Consider the following 26,136-nt stretch of genomic DNA (forward strand, 5'->3'; position numbering starts at 1 on the left):
AGTCAATGAGTGATTTTGGAGTGTAGTCACTTGTAATGGGGAGAACGTGGTCATAATACAGCAGAGATAATCAGCAGGTCATCTGTTGAAATGATGTTGATAAATATTATTCAGAATACAAGATACAATAGGGCTCTTGTGGCACAATGGTAGTGACCACTCTGGGTCAGGAGGGATATTCAAGTCTCACTTGCCCCAGATGTGTCACAATGTGTCTGAACAGGTTGATTGAAGAGTCAATTGCTCTGCTCTTCTTTGACCAGCACCAGGGGTATTTTATTCTGGTTTGAACTCAGCCATGGCTGAGTTGGTAAGAACATCCCAGTTAGGAGGGTAAATAGGCCATTGGGCCCCTCAACCAAATTGGTAAGACTTTTATTCTGAATGACAAGGTTCTGGGTCCAAATCCCATTGGACCAGGGATTGAGCACAGAAATCAAAGCTTACTCTCCAATGCAGTACTGCGGGCCTAACGCCAGGCCTCCCTCAGGTGGAGGTAAAAACTTCCATCGCACTATTACAAAGAAGATAAAGGCAGTTATCCCTAATGGCCTGGCTGATAGTAATCGTTCAGTCAATATCACAAAACAAATTAAGTGGTTGTTATCTCAATATTGTTTGTGGGGTGTTGCCATTCATATATTGGCTGCTACCAATATTTCTTACATTGCAACAATGACTACACCCCAGAAACATTTTATTGGCTGAGGCTACCAGTAGTTGTGCAAAATGCTATATGCAAAATGCAAGTTGTTAATCTTTTTCTCTTAGCATCTCATTCAGAGAGATAATCTGATAGTATTAAAATGTGATTGTTGTATGCATTTGCAATGCTCACAAAATGTTACCACTTCTTGCATTGTCATAGCTTTAGCATGAAGTAAAACTAAACTTGTGTGAGGAAGGGAGCATATTTGAAGCTGTACTGTGAATGGATGCACAGGATCATTTGATAGTGGGTCAGGCCGATTCAGCTGAGTTCCCAACAGTGGTCCTGTCAGATGTCTTTTTCATGAAGATTGACTGCAATAGTTAATGCTGACAGGTAAAAACACTGCAGGGCTTAAGAAACCACCTGTGAGAGACCTCAGGACAATTTGAGTGAACAACTCTCAGTCAAACCCAGTCAGTAGTGTCAGCTTATGTTGTCAGTGAGATGAATGAACAGAAGCTTTTGCTATCTTTTATCCTATTGCCTTGGCTCCAGTAATAAACATGTTTGAGGTGACATAATGGCATGAAATACAGGGCAGTGAAACCCTCCTCCGTGGATAGTGTGCATGTCTAAAAGGTAAGGGCTCTTGTGGTACAGTGGCAGACTTCCAAGCTCTGAGTCAGGAGGCCCAGGTTTAAACCTCATCCCCTGTTCCAGAGGTGTGTGGTAATATCTCTGAGTAGGTTGACTAGGAAAATATTTACAAATTGAAAAATTGCTGTATACAGGATTCTGAACATTGAGTTCTTTATCCAGTGGGCTTGTGAGGTTATTTGTGTGCACCAGGAAATGAACTTTACAATGGACCAGGTCCATTTCAATGCTATTTTAAAACTCAAGATTTACCTTCACTTGGATGGCTTATAAATTAAAGCAATGTTAGACTGCTTCCTAGAAATCTCATTTACCAGTTTTGTGGAGTCAGATGAGGACATGTTACACAGTAATGCATTGTCACTTCCACAATAGTGAATACAGTTATGGGTGTGCACCAACATGCGAGTAGCAGGAACGTGTCTTGGATCTGGATTGGAATTGGCTCCTTGTCTCTTATCCTAACTCACTGCTGCCCTCTAGTCTTTGATATCTATATTGGTGACAGGAATTGTAATGGGAGTTTGCAGAATGGATTGAACTGAATTTACGCTGTAACCTTTTAAAATAATTGTGACATATAACATGACTTTTTTGACATGGGATGTGTTAGGGTAATGGCTGTAATGTAGCAAGGTTTCTAAAAGAAGAAAATGAGGTTAGCAGAGAGCCGAATGGCCTGTACTATCCCCATTCTGTGACCTGACCTAACCATGCTGGAGAAAGCGCTTTGAGAACTTAAGCAAATCGATCAGAGATTAGAAAGGGTGATTCGAAAGGAGAATTGGGATTTAATTTCCGAGTCAGGAATCGGAGCTGTGTAGGAAAGACGTGGTAAGTGACCTGGTGGAAAAACAACAAGCCCTTTACTGTGTGTGTCTGTGTGTGTGTGTGTGTCTACCACAAGAAACGATCGTCATAAACTTATCCTTTGATGTAGCGCCTAAGAGGCAGAGTCTCCACCTCCTGACCCACAGCCAGTGTTGATGGGCTTGGGAACGGAGAGGCCTCTCCACACACACACACACACACACACAGACTCACTCTCTCTCTCTCTCCCAGTGTGTAGCAGAACACTGAAAGGTCCAGGCGCCGATCCTGTTGGTGCGCTCCTCCGTATCGGAGGCACTTCCACACTGTGCCTCAGCTTCTGTTTGTGTTCTTGGAAAATCAAAGGGAAAAAAAACTGAAAGAAACACTTGTGCACAGATTAGCTGTTGGAATTCAGCGGCTGGTTTACCGGCAGGCAGAGTGTGTCCGGGCTGTGAGTGAGGAACAGAAAGGGACATATCTGTGTCTCTAATCCCCCTCCCACACACACACACACGCCGGGTCTGAAGGACAGCTCGGAGTGGCCGCTTGATTTTGGAAGTGATTTCGGGAGTGAAGGCGGATCGGGGAGGGGGCTCCAGGAGGATATGGACGGAATGTGGAAACAGCGGCTGGGAGTGATGTCCCGGTCCCTGCTACTCACACTCATCATCATGGGTAAGTCCCCTGGCTCCAGACTGCACTTCTCAGTGTCAGTGTGTGCCCGTGTGTTTGTGTGTCTACGTATGTTCGTATTGCCCCGTGTCCATGTATGTTTATGTATTTTGTCCATGTTTGTCATGTGCGTTTGAATGTTTCCGTGTCCGCGTGTGTGTCATATGGCCATGTGTATGCGAGTCCTATTGTACATATGTTTCTATGTCCTATGTACATGTTTGTATGTCATGTGTACATGCGTACGTGTATATGCCCTCTGTACATTCGTGCATATGTCCTGTGTACATATATTTGTATGTCCTGTGTACGTGTGTCCTATGTGCATGTGTGTATGTCCTGTGTATATGTATGTCCTGTGTGCACGTGTGTGTTTGTCCTGTAGCTGTACGTGTCCTGTAGTCATGTGTGTGTGTGTATGTCCTGTGGCCATGCGTGTCCGTGGGAGTTGCGACGGTACCTAGAGACATTCAGCGTGGAAACACGCTGCGTTTCTTTAAAAAGTGATGAACGTCTTAAGGTTTGACTGGATGTAGCGGAGTGTTTGGACACACAGACTGGGACCTGTCACCTGTCAGTTGTGTGGGAGGGTGAATGTAAAGGCGCGCTATCTGAGCGCTTTCTCCCCGGGACCCGCCATCTCTATCGGGAGAGGGTGGGTGGATGAAAGCTCTCCCCTGGGGGAGGTGGAGGATTTGTGACTGCTCAGAGCCACAGATTCAGCCTTCCAGGGCTTGGGGTGTGAGCTCCGAAACACACCCAGTACTGGCAGTTAGAGAGGGAATAGATAAGCTGGGCCATATGGGAGAATTCTTAAAAGCAGATGGAACGTTATTATCCAAAATAGCTTTTTTATATCGGGTTATGGAATGAATTTATTGAGCTGCTTGGACAGTTTCGTATTCTCTGTGGTAGTATGGCCCTGAATGTGTGTAACAAGACAGGTTCTGTAAAGTAGAACAAACTGGCGGAGTTGGAGAACTGGAGGTAATAGGTAAGTTGTCAGAAGTTGCTGGTGGAGAAACAGCTGAGCAACATTCAGATCAGCGAAGGCAGTCCTGTTCTCCTCAGAGGGAGAGAATTCACCCAGAATGGAATCAGTCTGCGAATCGCTGACGGATCGGGACTTTTTTTTTCAAAAGAAAATCTCCATCTGTTTGAAATTATCGAGCGATCTTTCTTCTTTGGCTGAATCCAGTAATTAAATCAGGGCCGACCCACAGCAGAAAGTCTGAAGATGTGAAGATGTTCTCTCAGAGCTCTTCAACCATCTCGGCCAGAGTAAAGGGCTGGGTAATTATTATCACCAGCCCCTTCCCGGTCTGTGACAATGTCAGGGGATTTCCCTGGGACTCCGTTAGACTGTGAAATGCTCAGCTTTGTGTTTGCAAACTTGAGCCTGCAGAGGGTTACCTTGTGGTGAACATGTCAGTCCATGCTGAGAAAGAGCAAAACAAAACGCAGGAACGGTTCTTCCTGCCTGGATTTGTATGAGGGTTAGCAGTTAGGCTTCTGCTGAATCAGTTCGTTCAGAGACTGTGTCAGGATGCTGGCTCTGTGCCAAAGACTGCCTTTTAAACTATATAGGATACGAATCTACTCGCCCCCTTCACTCCAACTTGGCCGATGGCGAGGCCAGGATCATGAACACAGACCGGGAGCTGCTCTATGTAACTGCACTTCAGGAGCTTGATAGGCGTCCCTTAAGCGGCCAAATAAATGGAGGAGGCTCTATTAGCTTCCAGGAGGACTGAGCTTGATGAGTGCTATTCCACCCTCGATTCCATGTTTTCCTGTGCTGGCTAGCTCTCTGTTAATCTCTATTCTCTGTGCTAGCATCTTTGTCCTCAGCCTTCTATCCTCTTCCAGTACCACTCTCCATTTCCAGTCACACCCAGTAACTCTGACAGTCTGACAACCCAGAGGGTTGTGGGTATCTGGAACTCACTGTTTAAAAGGATGGTAGAGACAAGAGCCTTTGAACTTTAAGGGTTATTTAGATGAACACTTAAAACACTATAGCGTACATGGCTATGAGCCAAGTGCTGGAAAATGGGATTAGAATAGATGGATGTTTGATGATTGTTTCAGACATTGATATGCTTCTTCCACAATCTGCATTTATCTACATTCCCACAGAAAAATGAAGAATCATTCCTCCAAGTGCTTGACATAAATGTTTTCTGAGCCAGAGACATTGAGATATAGCAGATAACCACAAACTAGTTTTTATTTTTCAAAAAAACAAAATTCTTCTAAGGGCCAAAGTTTCAGAGGAGATTCGGCAAGATGTTCAGTTATAAGGAAAAACTGGGGTTGTTTTCCTTAGGCTGGATGTGGGGGTGGGGGTGGTGTTGGTGGAAGAGGGTGTGAGGGGAAGTGTTGGCTGATTGAGGTGTACATCATTATGAGGGGCACTAATAGAGTAGATAAGCAGAAACTTTTCTCTTTAGTAAAGGAGTGAAGAACCAGGAGAGCACTTTTAAGGAAGGGAGCAGAAAATTTCAAGAGGAATTGAGAAAATATTTATTTACCCAGAGGGTTGTGGGTATCTGGAACTCACTGTTTAAAAGGATGGTAGAGACAAGAGCCTTTGAACTTTAAGGGTTATTTAGATGAACACTTAAAACACTATAGCGTACATGGCTATGAGCCAAGTGCTGGAAAATGGGATTAGAATAGATGGATGTTTGATGATTGTTTCAGACATGATGGGCCAAAGGGCCTTTTATCATGCTGTAAAAACTCTATTACTCTATGACTCTGTGACGGTGGAGTTATTGAGGGCATGGTGCTTATTTCAAATAAATTGAAATGACTGAGCCACATCAGATTCAGTCAGAGCATATTACCATCCACTAGCTAGGGAGTCAACCATAAAGGGCCTACAATTTAATTTAAAAAGTGTTGCTAAGGAGAGTGAGGTTGGCAGGCATGTTGTCATTAAATAGTTTCTTTGAATATCCATGCTTTTTCATGGGGAATGTGACAGAAACCATTGTATCTTGTATGGAAAAACATCGATATTTGATGTTTGCTTTGAGGAGAGAGGAGTATAATTAGTTCTGGATTGTTCCAGCAAAGAGCAAGTAAACACACAAGAGGGCTGAAAATATCCTCTGTGGTTCAAAATAAAATCTTTAATGATGCATTTAATGAATCTGAGATTGCTACTTTCAGTTTAGGGTCAGCCAGGCATTGCCTGTTTCACATCACTGAAACTCTTTCGAAGACAATTAAAGACTAACCAGAATATATATTTGCATATCACAGTCTCTAATAAGTTAGATATTTTGAATATTTAAAAGGACAGAAGGGACAGTGTCTTATCTCTAATCAGTTATAGAGTCATCCAGATGTACAGCATGGAAACAGACCCTTCAGTCCAACTCGTCCATGCCGACCAGAAATACCAACCCAATCTAGTCCCACCTGCCAGCACCCAGCCCATATCCCTCCAAACCCTTCCTATTCATATACCCATCCAAATGCCTGTTAAATGTTGCAATTGTACCAGCCTCCGCCACATCCTCTGGCAGCTCATTCCATATACGTACCACCCTCTGCCTGAAAACATTGCCCCTTAGGTCTCTTTTATATCTTTCCCCTCTCACCCTAAACATATGCCCTCTAGTTCTGGACTCCCCAACCCCAGGGAAAAGACTTTGTCTATTTATCCTATCCATGCCCCTCATAATTTTGTAAACCACTGTAAGGTCACCCCTCAGCCTCCGATGCTCCAGGGAAAACTGCCCCAGCCTGTTCAGCTTCTCCCTGTAGCTCAGATCCTCCAACCCTGGCAACATTCTTGTAAATCTTTTCTGAACCCTTTCAAGTTTCACAGCATCTTTCCAATAGGAAGGAGACCCAAATTGCACACAATATTCCAACAGTGGCCGAACCAATGTCCTGTACAGCCACAACATGACCTCCCAACTCCTGTACTCAATACTCTGACTAATAAAGGAAAGCATACCAAACGCCTTCTTCACTATCCTATCTACCTGCGACTCCACTTTCAAAGGAGCTATGAACCTGCACTCCAAGGTCTCTTTGTTCAGCAACACTCCCGAGGACCTTACCATTAAGTGCATAAGTCCTGCTAAGATTTGCTTTCCCAAAATGCAGCACCTCACATTTATCTGAAATAAACTCCATCTGCCACTTCTCAGACAACTTTCAAACATACTCAGGGGTCCAGCATCCAAATTTGATGCTGCTCTGAATTTACAGTCCATACAATGCTAAACTGAAGTGGCGTTTCTAAAATTTCCACAGTATCTTACTCCACCTCGATCCAAATCCTTGGTCTTCCACAAATGTAGCATTGGTAAACGGTTTATGTACCCAATAAGACAGCAGCCTAAGGTGCACTGCATCCTGCAAAAGGCCATTGTTACAGGAGGGAAGAAGGAATAAACTTACTCCATCCGGTCATTTAAGAAAAGGAGTTAATGGAGTGAAGAGAATGAAATTCCCAAAATATGTTCAGGACTACTTCCTCAAGCAGTTCTACCAGTGTAGAGATAGTGTCATATCTAATTATGAGAGTTTCTAAACAGTTGGAACTGATGTATAATGTCCCGCAATGTTTAGTTTTAGGCAGCTGCTATTTACAGCATAGAACAGTGATTTCACTGTAAGCCCAAAGAGTGCGGAGATCACACTTACAAATAATGCCTGCAGAACGTTAAAAGAAACTGCAGAGAATTATTGATAAGAAGAGGGTAATGAACTAAAAAGACAGATGGAGCTAAATATCAATGGAAGATATTTCATTTGATTAAACAAAATAACAATATTTATAATCTTGATGGAAGTAGGCTTGCTATTACTCAGGAAAACAAGGATTTTGAGAGAGAGATTTGTAAGGCATGAAAAGCGTGCTTTGCACAAAACAATGACAATCTCAAACAAAGGTGTTTGGTATGCTTGCCTTTGTTGGTCAGTGCATTGAGTATAAGAGTTGGGAGGTCATGTTGCAGCTGTACAGGACATTAGTTCAGCCACTTTTGGAATACTACATTCAATTCTGGTCTCCCTGCTACAGGAAAGATGTTGTGAAACTTGAAAGGATTCTGAAAAGATTTACAAGGATGTTGCCAGGGTTGAAGCTATAGGGAGAGGCTGGGGTTATTTTTCCTGGAGCATTGGAGGCCGAGGAGTGACCTTACAGGGGTTCATAAAATCATGAGGGGAATGGATAGGATGAATAGCCAAGGTCTTTTCCCTGGGATGGGGGAGTCCAGAACTAGAGGGCATAGATTTAAGGTGAAAGATAAAAGATTTAAAAGGGACCTAAGTGGCAACTTTTTCACACAGAGGATGTATGGAATAAGCTGCTAAAGGAAGTAGTGGAGGCTGATACAATTACAACATCTGAATAAATATATGAATAAGAAAGGTTTAGAAGGATGTGAGCCAAATACTGACAAATGGAAATAGATTAATTTAGGATATCTGGTTGGCATGGACAGGTTGGACTGAAGAATCTGTTTCTATGCTGTACATCTCTATGACTCTAAGAGGGATTATAACAATCAGCCCTTGAAATCAATGGTGTTACCATCACTGAAACCCCTACTATGAACATCCTGGGGGTTAGCTTGAACAGAAATTGAACTAGATTAGCTATATCATGAGATATATATATAACAACAGCAGCTAGAGACTATGAACTCTGTGATGAGTATCTGTCCTTCTGACCCCTTCAATGCCTGTACAAGACATAGATCAGGAGTGGAATATTTCCCACATCCCTAGATGAATGCAAGCTCTAACAACACTCAAGAAGCTTAAGACCATCCAAGACAAAGCAGCCCAATTGATTGACACCCCATCCATGTCTTTTAACATTCTTTCCCTACACCACTGATTCACAGTGGCAACAGTGGGTGCAGTTTACATGATGCACTACAGCAAGATTCCTTAGTCAGCACCTTCCAAACTCTCAACCACTTCCATCAAGAGAGACAAGTGCAGCAGAGGCATGGAAAACATCCCACCTGTAAGTTCCCCTCCAAGCCACACACCATCCTGATTTGAAAATATAGCACTGTTCCATCCCTGTTGTTAACTCAACATCCTGGAACATCCTCCCTACCTGCAGTGTGGGTGTTCTTACACTCAAAGACTGCAATGGCTCCAAGAAAGTGGCTCACTACCACCTTCAGGACAATTAGGGGAAATAGTAAATGCTGACCTACCCAGTGATACCCAAATACCCTTGAATTAATTTTTAAAAGTTCAAGTCTGCAAAAATATTGGTGATATCCTAGATTTTATCATTAGATGCAAAATCTAAAAAACAATGCCAACCCTGCACATGACCTTAAAAATAACTCTGTAAGTGTGCTCTGACTAGACTAGACTCCACACTGCAAAAAAGGCGTGGTGACATTAAAGAGACAACAACACATTCAATGGTATGCCATATGGAACTGAGCAAATACAATGCAGGAATGGTTTAAAATATGGGATATGAAGGAGTAGGAGTGGAAAAGGGTTAGAAAGAAATCCCCTGCCTTGTGTGTGAGTGAACCATTCAGCTTTGCTGTTGCCAGCACTGACCTCCACCCCAGCGCCATCACCACCATCTGCTTCTTTCAAACGTTCTTCTCCGAGAGTAATGCGGAAGCGGTGAAGTCCTCACTCCTGTTCTCTCACCTTCAATTCCAACTATGTTGTAATTCAGAGTAGAGGAAATCTCAGCTGACAAGCTTTTGGTTGGGTAGGGGCGACTGCAGTTTTGAAGAGGTTTTAAGAGAGATCCTCATTGCGCAGTTTCATAACCATTAACAAGTCATTGGGAGGGTAGTCCTTCTGGTGGTAAATTAAATATGGGTAGGATATAACAACATCAAGGATCAGAGTTCAATGTTTATCATATTATCAGTATTGCTTCAGTCTCACAGTATGCTGGCATATTGCATTATGGAGGATTAATATTAATTACGTTTCTTTTCAACCTTCTGCTTTTTCTTGGCTCCTTTGAAACAATGCCACCGCATCAGTGTTGGCTCATACAATCAAGTAACTTGAACAGAAGAGGCATTGTAACACAAGATTTGAAATGCAGCAAAATCAGGATTATTCCACCTTGTGTTGGAAAAGAAGATGAGAGCAGAGATAAATTATTTAATTGCACAATACTGTATTCCTGCTGTGTGTTAACCCAATTTAATTAAAAACTGATAGCAACACTTTTTGTTTAATAAGGATTAATCTGAGAGACCATCACCTGCTCCAAAGCAATTCTAAGCTTGTTCTGACTACAATAGGAATGTGTTACAAGAGTGAAGTATAATTAATGGGGCCAAATCAGACCTGTCATCTCATGTAGCTTCTGAGTGCCAGTAGACGCCAAATGCAGATTCTGCCATCTGCTGTTAAAGGTAGCTATTAAGTAGTCTTTGAAGATACTAACTTCCCATTCTTCAGTAGCCTCCTGATGCTTTGAAGGAACTGGGTGCGACAAACAATATCCATAAGCATAGTGACGTGAACTAGTATTGACTCACCATGCAAAGATATAATAGCTGTCACCTCTCACAGAAACTAAAGACAATGTCAGAGATTGCACTGTCACAGTCCTGTATCATTAATATGTAATCTATTCCCATAAAAGGATGTAATGTGAATGGATGACTTGGCACAACAAATCTCTGCACTTACTTTTTTCAACATTTTCCCCTGAAAGTTAAAATAGTTTAAATCAGGGGAATCAGCCCTAAACAGCTCAGATCTCCTTACAGCTCAAAAGAAAGGGTTAAATAGACAACAAAGTGGTTCGGCATTTGAACCTTCAGGAAAGGATGTTTCATGGATTTTCATATAATTTGTAGTTTGAGGATAATTGAGAACAGGATTCACTGAGCAAATATCAACCTAATCTCAGAACTGGTATTCAGAGGAAGCAAACTGCAAGTTTGTCAAGGAAGGTGGCTGTGTAAACAACATTTCACACTGAATTTCAACTGAAGGACATGTCAAGTTTTTATCAATACCAACCAATAGCAGCTTGTAGTTGGGTTGAGAGTTGCCACCAATTCTCCTTGCTGTGCTAAGTGCAAGGGCTTATCTAATCAACAATAGAAGAGGATAAACCACTCAGCTCTTAACAGCAAGAGTCACTTGGCTCAACAACAAGTTAAAGCAACCTTATACAACAGCCTACTTAGTGTTACTGAAGCTAACTAGATTCTATAGTTCATTCTGTATCATGGCAGGCTTTGATTTAAACTGTGAAGTAAATTAACCAGTTTATTTTATTCCAAATAACCAAGTCAAGCAACAAGTTGAAAATTGTTGAAGCTACTTCAATCATAAAATATCAATCAAGTCACAGTCAATCCATGTTTTAATCTCAAAATTATATAGTTTCATGTACACAGAATAGGAAAGCAGGTGTCCATCTAAAATGTGCAGAGATGAGTAGATTTATCACCGGTATATATTCCTACATGTGAAAACCATTCCTTTTAGCATACTGAATATTATCAGAATATACTCAAAAGATAAACTTTGAAGGTTCATTTGTTACAGAAAAAACTCACTTACAAATTATAGATAATTTAAATTTAATAAAATAATGGCATTAACAGAACTTAAATAGGAATATTCTTATTTCTAAGAAGTTCATGGTATGTTTATTTTCAAAATTAATAACCTGTAATGAACTGCCAAAGGAAGTGGTAGAGGCAGGTACCATTGTAGCATTTAAAAGACATTTAGATAAGGACAGGAATAGGAAAGGTTTAGAAGAATGTGGGCCAAATCTAGGCAAATGACAGTAGTTTAGTTTGGGAAAGCTGGTTGGCATGGATGAGTTGGATGGAAGGGTCTGTCTCTGTGCTACATGACTCTGTGACTCCAAACCCAGTTTGTTGTTACTTACTAATCTCTGCAACAACTTGAATCGAGGAGTTCAATGGTTGGGACTGTACTTTCTGTGTTTAACATTGATTTACTTATGTTCATCCATTATAGATATTACATTCTATGTCTCTTGATTCCAGGACTGGGTAGTACTTCATCTCTCCATTCCTTAGAGGGAATATCCAGTAGGTCCATCGAGAAAATCCTGGGCAAATTTAGCAAAGATTTTCAATGTCATCACGTGTTGAAGCACCTGTACAATGGAGCCAGGATAACTGTGCAAATGCCCCCTCAGGTAGAGAGCCACTGGGTCTCTACAAGGTGAGTAAACAACAGTAATCCATTGATATGAATAACTGATAGCATAAAATTCTATTAAGTTAAGATGACTTCCACTTTCTAGCTATTGCATTCCAGATAAGGTACAAGAATCTCCCCATATTTTCTATTTTATCAATACTTGTAGTGTTATTTTCTCTCTGAGATAACTTCTCTTATTCCTCATTTGCTGTATGTATGCCATTCCTGATTGTATCTTCCTCCTTGTATCCATAGTTTATTCAAATTAAGGCACTTTTCACCATTTCATTCTTTTTATTCTCTCATTCACATGACCTCTAAGCTACTAAATTTTTTCCTGTTAGTATCTATCTTCTTTTTAAACATTCAATCACTTACTTGCTATTTCCTGATCTAGAACTCTGTGGGAAGCTAGGAAAGTGATTGCTAGACCCCTTGCTGAGATACTTGTATCATTAACAACCATTGGTGAAGTGCTAGAAGATTGGAGGTTGGCTAATGTGGTGCAATTAAAGGTGATAAGGAAAATCCAGGGAACAATAGACCAGCGAGCCTTATGTCAGTGGTGGAGAGGATTCTGAGGGACAGAGTTTACATGCATTTAGAAAGGCAAGGACTGATTAGGAATCGTCAACATGGATTGGGAAATCATGCCTCACTAACTTGATGGAGTTTTGATGGAGATCAATGAAAGCAGAGTGGTAGACTTTGTCTATATGGCCCTCAGTGAGGTTTTCGACAGGATTCCACATGGTAGACTGGTTAGGAGGGTTACTGCACATGGAATCCAGGGAAGCTACGCAATTGGATACAAAATTAGCTTGAAGGTAGGACACAGAAGGAGAGGATCGCTTTTTGGACTGGAGGCCTGTGACCAGCAGTGTGCTACAAGGATCAGTGTTGGCTCCACTGCTTTTTGTCATTTATGAAAATAATTGGATGTTGCAGCTGTACAGGATATTGATGGGGCCACTTTTAGACCACTGCATTCAAAGATTTACAAGGACTGGACGATTTGAGCTATATAAGAGGCTGAGTAGGCTGGGGCTTTCTTCCCTGGAGTGTCAGAGACTAATGGTGAGCTTGCAGAGGTTTATAAAACCATGAGGGGCTTGGATAGGGTGAATAGCCAAGGTCTTTTTCACAGGGTAGGAAATTCCAAAACAAGAGGGCATAGTTTAAGGTAAGAGGGTAAAGATTTAAAAGGGACGTGAGGGGTAATATTTTCGTTCAGATGGTAGTTTAGGTACAGAATGAACTGCCAGAGGAGATGGTGGGGGCAGGTACAATTACAGGGCATTTGGATGGGTACATGAATAGGAAGGGTTTAGAGGGACACTGGCAAATGGGACTAAATCAGTTTAGGACATCTGGTTGGCACAAACGAGTTGGACTGAAAGGTCAGTTTCCATGACATATAACTCTATGATTCTCTGACTTTACACACCTATGGTCTCCACCTGCTGTGGTGAGATTTGAACCTCAATCGTCAGGATATTAACCTGGGGCTCTGGATTACTGCTCCAGTAATATTACCACTATGCTTCCAATTTATGCTGTATGAATAATTTACTTAATACTTAACTCAATACCAGTCTTCGGAGAGAAGCAACTGTCAGTTATTATTGTAGTAGAATGTTGCATCGCCAGCTAAGGAGAAACAAGGGAAGTAAATTCAGATAAGCAATAATACGAGAAGTATTGATAAGATAAGAGTATTTCCCAATTCCAATTTTTGCACATGTTTAACAGTCTGGTATGAAGTCTTTCTTGACTATATTTTACCAGAAGCAAAGAGAAGGAGAAATTTGAAATCAAACTGTTAATTGTTCATATAGTAACATTAGTATCTTCTACCTTTTTAATATCCCATAGCATGCTTAGCTAACAATTAAATGTAAGAAATTGGACAACAAAAACCACATAAATCAGAGACATATCAGTGAGTAAATAAAGTGCAAAGAGTAGGCTACCCAACTAGAAATGCCAATTAGAATCAGAAACAAAATTCAAAAGTTAGAGGTGAGTTTATTAAAATATCTAAAGTGTACAGGTCAATTGCAAATTAAGTTTAGTGCAGATGAGCACAAATATTTTAGTAAATTAGTATTGTTATTATACCTGAATCTATGCATACCCATTCCTGAGGAAGGGTTTATGCCCAAAATGTTGATTTTCCTGCTCCTCGGATGCTGCCTGACTGGCTGTACTTTTCCAGCACCACACTCTCAACTCTGATCTCCAGCATCTGCAGTCCTCACTTTCTCCTCTAAACATACCTAACCAAAGCATAAACAATAGAGTATGAAAAGACATAGCAAAATAGTCAAATATATTAAAGAAAGTTATGATCCATCTGAACAGTGCTCTTGGCCAGAAAAGACCTTGTTTCGGTAATCAAGGCAGAATTTCTTATGCATTATGGTCAAGTGCTTGATCTCTAGTATAAAGGACCTGATTTATGAGAAAGAACTGAAGTAACTGGGCTTTGCAACTAGTCAGAGAAGGGATCTCACAGAGAGGTGTATCAAATGGTTAAGGAAATGGCAAAAAGGAATCCAGAATGCTACTTTAAAGTCATTTGTTGAATAGGAAGTCATGGATAAAAAGTAATTTTAGGACTGTCTTCAAGATATTTTTAAAATAAAGACTTAGTTGCAGAATAAATTTCCAGAAAGAATTGCAAATGGAATAATACTGGAATAATTTACAGAACAGTGAAGAGCTGTAGAATGGATGAATTACAAAGGGCCAAATGATCTTTGCCATTTGTAATCATTGTTATCTTGTCAACATCCTACAGATAGAGCCATAGAGTAATATACAACACAGAAACAGACCCTTCAGTCCAACTTGTCCATACCAGCCAAATATCCTAAATTAATCTAGTCCCACTTGCCAGCACTTGGCCCATATCCCTCTAAACCCTTCCTATTCATGTCCCCATCAAAGTGCCTTTTAAATGTTGTAATTGTACCAGTCTCCACCACTTCCTCTGGCAGCTCATTCCAGACATGTACCACCTTTGCGTGAAAACGTTACCCCTTAGATCCCTTTTAAATCTTTCCCCTCTCACTCTAAACTTATGCCCTCTAGTTCTGGATTTCCCTAACCCAGGAAAATACCATGTCTATTTACCCTATCTATGCCCCACATGATTTTATAAACCTGTATAAGGTCCCCTCATCCTCTGATGCTTCAGAGAAAATAGCCCCAGCCTATTTAGCCTCTCCCTATCACTCAAATCCTCCAACCCTGGAAACATCCTTGTAAGTCTTTTCTGAGCTCTCTCAAATTTAGCAAACATCAACATATTTCTTTGTTCAGTTGATGAATTCATCAGTACTCAGTAAATGTGTTTGTTGGGTTAGGGAGCTTCATACACTGAAGTAGAAAGTTTTCCCATATTCTGTACAGTAATGGTACTGGTTACTGTAGGGTCAGGTATAATATAGATCACACTCAGATTAATGTCATAATTTTAGTCTTGGCAACTGAAAGCACAATTGTTAAACTCGTAGCAATTGAAGTCTAGGATGTGCAAAGGCTACAATAGGAGGAGTTCTCAAACAGCTGTAGGGCTGGAGAAGATTACAGAAATTTTGAAGTCTTGAGGCCAGGATGGATTAGATTAGATTAGATTATTTACAGTGTGGAAACAGGCCCTTCGGCCCAACATGCCCACACTGACCCACCAAAGCACAACCCACCCATTCCCCTACATTTACCCTTTTATCTAACACTACGGGCAATTTAGCATGGCCAATTCACCTGACCTGCATATCTTTGGACTGTGAGAGGAAACCGGAGCACCCGGAGGAAACCCACGCAGACAATGTGCAAACTCCACAAAGTCAGTCGCCTGAGTCGGGAATTGAACCGGGTCTCTGGCGCTGTGAGGCAGCAGTGCTAACCACTGTGCCACCGTGCTGCCCGGATGGGATTTGAAAACAAGCATGAGAATTTTAAATGAAGGTGTTGCCAACTGTGAACCCAATATCAGGTTTTTGGAGGGTGGCAAAAGGGAGACAATGGAGCAAGGTGTTGGTATAGTCAAATCTAAAGGTAACCAGAGCATCCATGAAGATTTCAGCAGCAGATGAATTGAGACAACAACAGATTTGTATGTTGGAACAGAGGTGGAAATAGACAGTCTTGGTGAGAGGGTGGGTACATGTGTCAGAAGCAGTTTTTAGTCAATAATAATTCAAACATTCTGGTTCCACCTGATTACCAAGGAGATGAATCTATTTTTGTCAATGTTAGTTTATTGTTTAAGAGTATGAATTGTCTTACTGTTCTATTATACTGTTCTCGGGCATAACTCTGTAATACAGATGCTGAAAACAGTTCTCTCTAGATTGTTAGTGTGACAGAAATAGAAAACTTCTTTTCTCTAAACTGCTCTCGCAGTGCTCTTTAATTACACCTTCCTTCCATCCAGATCTCTCAAATAGGAGAGCATTTATTTTCACTGAGTCAGTTGCTGACACATTATTGTTAGGACAAGAGAGTTGACTGATTTCAAAAAGAAGGACAAACACACTTGGATTTCTATCACAAACATCACAAAATAACCAGTTAATGAAACATAAAGGAGCAGGAATAGATTTTATTCCTGATGTAGATAGACAATGCAGGTGTAGGTTTTAAAAGAGAGAAAATAGAATTTAATTTATTAAAGTTCATGCTGAAAATGTACATTTTTCAAACAACTATCAAACTTTGTAAATTGTGCTCAAGCCAAAGGTTAATGTCTGACGATGGTGAAGCTAATTATCTTCTCTCTGCAGTTGCGAAGTGAGACCGGGTCCTGAGTTCATTACCAGATCCTACAGATTTTACTCCAACAACACATTCAAGGCTTATCAGTTTCATTATGGAGACAACCACTGCACACATCCCACCTACACCTTAGTGATCAAAGGAAAACTCCGATTGCACCAAGCTTCCTGGATCATTCGAGGAGGAACCGAGGCTGATTACCACCTTCACAGAGTGCAGATTGTCTGCCATAACAAGGTGACAGCTGAGGAGATGAGCCTGAAGCTGAACGGATCATGCCCAGGGTTCATACCAGGAGAGAAGGTGTGGGAGCCAAACGTGAGCTACAACCTGTGGAATGATGATACCGGGTGCAACTGTTTCCGGGCTCTGAACTTTGCCATGCACGAACTGCAGCTCCTCAGGGTCGAGAAGCAGCACCTACACCACAATCCTGAGCACACGGTGCAAGAGCTCTTTCTGGGGGATATCCACACAGATTGGTCCCAGAGAATGTATTACAGACCCTCCAGCTATCAACCTCCACTGCAGAATGCCAAGGTAATTTCCTGACTCATAGAAATCCAAGTGAAGTTCACTGTTACCTAGAAATACCTCTGTTAACCTTCAGTGTAGTTTCCTCATAATTGCCAGTTCTGCAGAGCTTCCTCTGCATATAACTTTATCATTTATTTATTTCTATTGTTCTTGCGTTTGAGCATTAGTACCAGGGGAAACATGGTGGCCAGTAGCAAAGCAATAACTCTTGGTAGTGTGCAGCTTGTGTCTATCACTGTTATTGGATAATATCATTGAACTCCTTAGTTTAGATTATTCTGAGCTCAAAGCCTCTCTAAGTAATAATCTGGATCCAAATTACTTCTATTGAAGGCTATTGTTAATGAATTAACATTGAATAAATACTTGAAGAGAAAAAATACAGAGTTGTGGGGTAAAGAGTGTTAATTGGGATTAATTGTATCGCTTTCACTGGGTCAGCATGAGCACGATGGCCCAAATGGCCTCCTGTTTTGTTATCCTCTATGATTCAGTCGTCTTACTTTTTTTGTTCACTTCTTCAAACGCGCCATGTTAGGTCATGCTGTTAGCTTAAAACAATCTTTTTTAATGTCACACCATCTCTGAATAGAAGTTTGGAGAAATAGAGGTTGCAAGATTTTTGCCAAAAGTCAACACCTAACAGAACTCAGCATAAGGATAACAGATGGCCGGAGTCGTACAGCCAAATTTCAGGATTATGTTTTGAAAGTTGTTCAACAAATTGAAGCCCAGTAATTCCAGAAGCCCAGAATGAAAAAAATGCACTTCTATTTGAAATACCTGGACTTCTCCATTAAAAGCCTTATTCCCTTAAGTTTGTGCCAATAAGTACCAGTTACTTTATCACCCAATATATGTATGCTATGGTTCCACTTGTTCAATCTGCTGAATACAAGTCAGCTTTCCATTTGGCTTGGGAACTTCTCAATGTCCAACTTTCCCTCTGTCATCTTGCATTATGATATTTCATTATGAATGCATACTTCTCTTTGTTTTATCAACTTTAACACTCCCACTATCTTCAAACAATGCACTTTATTTCCTTATCTATCCTGATCTAAAATAAACTGCTTAAGCATTTCCTTATGTAGATTGCAAAACCATAATTATACATTGTCTGTTGCTTGAAGACATTGCAGCTTAAGGATCGTGTTAGGGAAATGAAAGTTAAAATTTACTCATGATTGAAACAAAACAAAGCAATGTTAATCTAGCAGATTCCCTAATAAATAAATGTCAGTAAAAGTCTAAAGAACTGTAGATGCTGTAAGTCAGAGACAAAACTGCTGGAAAAGCTCAGCAGGTCTGGCAGCATCTGTGGAGAGAAATTAGAGTTAATATTTTGGGTCCAGTGACCTTTCCACAGAACTGAATCACTGGACCTGAAACGTTAACTCTGATTTCTCTCCACAGATGCTGCCAGACCTGCTGAGCTTTTCCAGCAATTCCTAAATACTGTCAGCATTTCAACTTCTGCTCTGAATGCCATTTTTATGTTGCTTTCTTACATTTTCAAATTCATTGTCTATCAACTTGTATGGCAGCAAAGAACATTGGCAAATTGTCATTAAAAGTGATCAGTGTCAGCAAGGATCAATGCAACAATCAGACTTGGCACTCGTTCACTTGAAGAACTATAAATAGGCAGCAAGAAACATGATCAAATCTTTTCAAAATAACACATAGAGACCCTTAATATATAATACGAAGTTAAAAATCACACAAGACCAGGTTATAGTCCAACAGATTTAGTTGGATGCACTAGCTTTCGGAGCGCTGCTCCTTCATCAGGCAGTGCTCCAAAAGCTAGTGCTTCCAATTAAATCTGTTGGACTATAACCTGGTGTTGTGAGATATTTAACCCCAGTCCAACACCAGCATCTCCAAATCATATATAATATCAGTTTATTCATTTGACCCAGATGCAGGAAACTAAAATCATAAAGTATGTTTACATTTTATTTCCACAATGTCTAATTTTTAATCTTTTATATATCCTAATTAAGGACATATAAATGTTGTAATATATAAATGTTGTCATTATAAATGTTGTAATATATTTTCCATCAATATATTCTATGGCAAAGGTGCTTAGAGGTAAATTTCTAAAGGAAATCTTTGATAAAAACTAAGTATTCCTGTGAGGATCCATTCCCAGTAATTAACTGACTTGCATTTTCCTGTCATATTGAAAGAACAATGGATCAAGGAGTGAATGCACCATGTAATGTGTTTACAAACCTTATTCAATAGGAAAGCCCAAAGTCTATGACACATGCTGAATTAAACCTGAGTTATGGTTGGAATAAGAAAACTATCCTTCACCTCCCAGGTTGAGAAGAAAATAAATGGGAAAATAATATAAGTTTCTGGTTTTGATTATTACTGACTCACCATTGCTTGGAAATTGGACCCAGTTTGAGGAGAAGGTCTTCCTTGGTAGCAAATTCTATGATCTATTATCTTTCGCATCTTGAAAGATGCTTCGAAGAAAAGCAAATAAGTGGTAAAGGAGTTGAAGCTTAGAAAGCTTTTTGTTTAGGCTGGTTATGGCTTCATCAATGAATGGAAGCAAGAAATCTTCGTTAAATCTCTCCTCAGGGCACTTGACAACATCATCTAGACATTCATAATAAAACATCACTTGATTCATACAACTTCTCAAAGTCCATCTGACCTATGATTCAGGGCAGAAATATGAGCATTTCTGCAGAAAGTAAAGCACACTGCTTGAATTTATTGGTCAACAAGACATGCAAGGAAGGGCCCTAAAGAGAGTCTTCATCCAGGAATTCATGCATTTGATGTAGTCGGCCTGTCCTATTAGAGAACTGCATAAATGATTGCACAAACTTTAAGACTATCATGCACTTCATTAATTTGATATCAAATACATAATGTTTTCAACACAGCACTTGCAGTATGTATGTGACTGTCGACAGCAGGTTGAGGGAGGGACTGTTTAAGAATGGATAAACAATGGACGTAAATACTGAACTTAGGAACATCGAGAATAGGGACAAGAATTGGTCATCTAGCCCCTTGAGCCTGCTCCAGCATTCAGCCGGATCATGGCTGATCTTTGACCTCAACATCATTTTCCAGCACTACTCCACATCTTCTGGTGTCTTTAATATTCAGAAGACTATTAATTTATGTCTTGAGCATATTCAATGACCTTCAATATCTCCTGATGTTTCAGCTGCCAAAGATTTCTGTCAGGGAAGAAATTTCTCGTCATTTCATTGTTAAACGGCTTGCCCGTTATTCCAAGGCTGTTTTGCTTGGTTGTATATGTCTAGCCAGGAGTAACATGTTTCCTACGTATACACTGTTGAGCCCTGTAAGATGTCTGTATGCTCCAATGAGATGACCTCACATTCTTCTAAACGCTTATTGGAACCAAGGGTTATGGGGATAAGGCAGGAACAGGATACTAATTGAGGATGATCAGCCATGATCATAATAAATAGTGGTGCTGGCTCGAAGGGCAGAATGGCCTACTCCTGCACCTATTGTCTATTGATCCTCCTGTCCTCTCCTACCCTCAATGCTGACTATGATTGGAGGCAGCTCATGTGGAAACATAAGCACTATGACAGACCCTGTTGTACCAAATAGTCTAAATACAACACATTTAGTTCAGTTCCACAAGATGACCAGAAAAGATTTTACATATGAATCGATATCAATTACAGGAATTCCAATGAGACATTCCTAAATTGAAGCACCAATTAATGTCATTGATAATTGTCCAATGGGGCCAATATCAGAGGTGCTGTCCATGATCACTCCAAAATACTTTGACAATGATCAAGTGCAAATGGGTATGGGAAGCTCTTAGTGAAGAATTTAAATGATTTGAAGAAACTAAATAACAGCAACTTTATATTGAGCCAGCACCTTTAACAGGAATACATTAAAACAAAGTATGAGACTGAGTCACATAAGGAGATATGAGATTAGATGACCAGATGTTTGGTTAAAAAGCTGAGTTTTAAGAAGTGTCATAAAGGGAAGAGAGAGAGAGGCAGAGGAATGTAAGGAGGGAATAACAGAGGCTTGGGCTGAAGGAATGGCCAACAACAGTTGGAATATTAAAATTGGAAATGTAAGAGGCCAGAATTAGAGGAATTCCAATATCTTAGAAAATGTGGGAGTGGAGGAGATCACAAAGATGGAGTGTCGCTTTGGTTGAGGCATTTAAACAAGGGTGAGAATTGTAAAACCAAGAAGTTGCTCAGCTGAGAAACAATGTAGGTCAGAGCACACTGGGGTGAGAGGGAAATAGAACTTAACAAATGGCTTTAAAAGGACAAATACACTTTATTCCTTGCTATAACTTTAATTTAAAATCATTGAATATAACTGTTTCCTTCACATCGCCAACAGATTATTTTTTACATAGAAAGGGTTTAAGAAAAGTCATTGTTGTCACAGAATAGTAATCTGAAAAACTCATCCAATTATAATTTGATTTCATAGTGGCTTGATACATTAATGAGTAATACCACAGATGGAGTCAAAATACATGCACTGTTCATTCTGAAATCTTCCACATGCTGAATTCTTAACCATCAGCAAGATCACCAGTGAAAGTAACTTATGCTCTTGCAGCTAGTTTAAAGAGTGCCCTAGATCTAGGAAAGTATATCTCTGCTTTTGTTTGGTGAGTGGTTTGCAGTTTGAGAACTGCAACTCAGGTGAAAAATTATTTTTCAAAACAAGCCGGAATGGAAATTAATCGATGGAAATTAATCGATGAATCGGCTTAGTGCTAGCAGCCAACTTGACAGAGGTCCCAGACAGTGATGCTGAAATAGTACCAGGTGGGATATGAAACTCAATATCTAACAGTTGCCTGGCACTAGTCAAAAATTTATAATGAAGCACCAAGGTTTAGGAAAAGAGGTGCTTTCTCCCCTGCAAGCAGTCATGCTGCATTAGATTTGCACAAAGACCATCTCTGTAGCAACCTAGTTTCCATCTGCAGCAAAAGAAATATACGTGGTGCAGATGGTCTGCTCTGACTGAGAAACATGGGGGCTTCATGCAGCAGTGAGTCAAGATGACGAAAACAATGAATCTCAGGTTCACTCAATGCACAGTAATGGCTTCATTTAGCTAGCTCCCTTCAATCAGGATTCTTGAATTTGCTGTTACATTTATCATTTGTTTGGTAAGTCATTGCATGAGAAATAGACAGGCATTTTGCTTTTCCGTATGTTATGTTGCTGCTTGTGGAGCTGTGCAGGGAAGAACTACCTGACCCATTCCTAATCACTGTCCAATGTGATTTACATTGGGTGATGACTGATTAAGACATGGGTTCATTCTAATCCGTTTGATTAGAGTATGCAGAAGCTCACATACAATGAAAGGACAAGAACTGGGGAGTAAGAGCTGTGGAATTGTGCCCTGTCCATTAACTTGTAAAATAATGTTAAAACAGTGACAGGAGAATCAATCGCATTTGCCTCTTGCCCCTGCTGAAAAGCGAGTTTTTACAGCTGTGAATAGAGATAGCACAGATCTTCTCCAGCAACTTCTGTTTTTGTTTCTGATGAACAGCATCCGCAGTTGGTTTGGTTTTTATTTCGAGATAACATTGGTCTGGTTCTGATAGTCTCCAGATGTGAACAGAGCTGCACACCCACTACCGACATTTACATTTACAGAATGAACATACAAACTTCAGGAGAGATAAGCAAAAAAAAAAAACTGCTCAAGAATAGATGGGTGAAGAGGCGAATAAATCATCTCAGAGAAAAACAGCAAATGCTGGAAAAACTCAGCAGGTCTGGCAGCATCTGTGGAGAGAAAGCAGAATTAACAGTTTGGTTCCCATCGTCAGACGAACAAGTCGGTCGTCAGCAAACTAGATCGGTTTCTTGTTAAAGATTGTAGCAGCAATGTTCGTCCAGTGTTCCAGAAAATGACCAACAGGTTTTCGTGTATATTGTTCAATTGGACTCAATAGCAGATTAAGAGTTGTTTAAGAAAACAAATCTTTGACATGGAAAAGGAACTCAGGTCTCATTGAGGACAATTTTGTGAAGATGTAGATGTGCCACTACAGATCTAATGAAAGGATAAGATCAAGAATACAATTAGCAAGAAAGGAAAAGGTGGAGGCTTCAAGGTAAAGAAAGGCCATGGTACGTTATACTCACAAGAGACAGAAGGAAACCACAGGTTCCATTTTAATAACCAGTAATTGGATGTATTTTGAATAAAATCTCATCCAAAAAGTGATCCCATAAAATAGCAGAAATCAAATTAATACATTTAGCCAAACTGTCTCTCTGGTTACTTACTGGAAGGTTTAACTCCTATTTTAAAGAAGTTAGCAACCCTGTTATTATCATGGAGCAATGAGATAGGATTTTTCTTAGCATTGCTTTTCAGCATCTATGTAGGCATGAGAATAAATTAGATCATAGGGTTCCCAAATGGTTTTGTTTTAGTTACTGCTTAACTTCAATTACTCAATGATTCAAATGTCTGCGGCTCCATCCAAGGATAAATAAGATCAAAATCTGCTGAGTTCAGAGAAGATTGCACTTTGTCCATGGTGTAGGAAGTTGCTGAATGTTTTGAGAGCCTGAGGTGGATTATTATAACAGATCATGGCATGCAGGAAATGGAGCAGAAGAGAGGGCAAACTGATGGGAAACCCTGAGTTCATCAAAGGAAAGGGAGAGGATGAACCAGCTGGCATCATAAATTCTCATGTGAATCTAATGACATTATCTGGCAAACAAACTTTTAAAAGTCCTGCTTTTAATGAGCCTGGAACTTGGCAAACTATGACTTATGTACATAGACTGCTAACTCACTCCCAGATCTTGTTCTGAGACAGGCTCTTGTGATAAAATGTTTCATATAAACATGCATTCACAAAAAAAAGTCTTTACTCAGAAATAAAGATAAGAAAAATGGTTCTTTAAAGTCTGAGATTCTTGCTGTTTCCCACAGTCTATCAACATGGAAGCAGGTGGTGATGATTCAGCCAAAGCTATTTTCAGTCTGTCATCTACCACAGTTATTATAAAAACTTTATTTGAATTACTAGACAATTTAAAGTTGTGCTTAAAATGGCTACCTGGAGTATTTTAATATATTTGAATTGATTTATTCTGGTCATAAATATCTACGTACAGTGAAAAGCTTTGTTTCACTTGCAGTACAGGCAGATTTAATACAAATAAATTTTAAATCAACTGATGGGTAATTCAATTTTTAGACTAAATCAACTTTGAACATAAGTAAACTGGATTGATTTTCTTTTACTTTGACTATTTAAGACCTCCTGAGATAATAAAAAAAGTCCCTACATATCACACCTTTCATGATCACCAAACACCTCAAAGCACTTTACAGTCGGTGAAGTATTATTGGTGTAAGTATTGTTACAATCCCTATAGAGACAGAAAACTTTTAAGTGATGTGAATTACACTTGACTGACTCAAAGGGCCACAAGAAAATATTTTACATCTAAGGTTTCACAGTAAAAAAAACACACTGAAAATGACACTAATCAGTACGCAACAAATAGTGGATTACAACAGGATCTTCACCAGATGGGCCAATGGGCTAAGGAGTGGAAGATGGAGTTTAATTCAGATAACTGGGAGGTGCTGCATTTTGGGAAAGCAAATCTTAGCAGGACTTAAACATTTAATGGTAAGGTCCTAGGGAGTGTTGCTGAACAAAGAGACCTTGGAGTGCAGCTTCATAGTTCCTTGAAAGTGGAGTCACAGGTAGATAGGATAGTGAAGAAGGCGTTTGGTATGCTTTTCTTTATGGGTCAGAATATTGAGTACAGGAGTTGGGAGGTCATGTTGCAACTGTACAGGACATTGGTTAGGCCACTTTTGGAATATTGCATGCAATTCTGGTCTCCTTCCTATCGAAAAGATGTTGTGAAACTTGAAAGGATTTAGAAAAGATGTACAAGGATATTGCCACGGTTGGGGGATTTGAGCTAAAGGGAGAGGCTGAACAGGCTGGGGCTGTTTTCCCTGGAGCATAGGAGGCTGAGGGGTGACCTTATATGGAGATTTATTAAATCATGAGGGGCATGGATAGTGTAAATAGACAAGGTCTTTTCCCTGGGGTGGGAGAGTCCAGAACTAGAGGGCATAGATTTAGGGTGAGGGGGGAAGATATAAGGGACAATATTTTCATGTAGAGGGTGGTACGTGTATGGAATGAGCTGCCAGAGGAAGTGGTGGAGGCTGGTACAATTACAACATTTAAAAGGCATCTGGATAGGTATATGAATAGGAAAGGTTTGGAGTGATATGGACCGGGTGCTGGCAGGTGGGACTAGATTGGGTTGGGATATCTAGTCGGCATGGACGAGTTGGACCGAAGGGTCTATTTCCATGCTGTACATCTCTAAGAGAAATAATAGTGTCCAAACAGTGTCCCCTCCATAACTTGGTAACATGATCAAAAACCTATATTATACTGCACTCTTTGCAGATTGTAGTCACTACAGGAAACATTCCAAAGTTACTCATAGCTTCTGATGGACCCACTTTCCACACTTCACAGACTCAAACCAATTACCAACAGCAATCCCCTGCAGATGATTCCTTCTCCTTGCCTTCTCCTAGGATGAATCTTTCAGTCTTCTCAAATTTCTTTGGATTCTGTCTCTTTGACCAGAGAACATTCTCCTACCTGCATTCTTCCTGGTGACTAACAGACACGAAAGCATTCCCTGGCTGTTTCCAACATCTATGGTTTCTATGTTCTGCTCCTTCCTCTTCTTCTGAGACCCTTCTTCTCTCTGTACCCAGGCTTTGTCACTTGTGCTCCTTGGATGCTG

General features: G+C 40.3%; 1 protein-coding gene across 1 annotated transcript in view; it reads left to right on the top strand.

The window, feature by feature from the left end:
• Positions 1-1,877: 1,877 nt before the first annotated feature.
• The window catches only part of LOC140476919 (protein APCDD1-like), a 32,043-nt gene continuing 7,784 nt past the window's right edge, over positions 1,878-26,136 (top strand). Inside the window, exons 1-3 of the mRNA XM_072569845.1 lie at positions 1,878-2,797; positions 11,812-11,992; positions 16,765-17,296. Coding sequence (XP_072425946.1) covers positions 2,728-2,797; positions 11,812-11,992; positions 16,765-17,296 — 783 coding nt within the window. The 5' untranslated portion in view covers positions 1,878-2,727. The remainder of the gene's footprint in view (positions 2,798-11,811; positions 11,993-16,764; positions 17,297-26,136) is intronic.

Source organism: Chiloscyllium punctatum, chromosome 5 (assembly GCF_047496795.1).
Source record: "Chiloscyllium punctatum isolate Juve2018m chromosome 5, sChiPun1.3, whole genome shotgun sequence".
Taxonomy (NCBI): domain Eukaryota; kingdom Metazoa; phylum Chordata; class Chondrichthyes; order Orectolobiformes; family Hemiscylliidae; genus Chiloscyllium; species Chiloscyllium punctatum.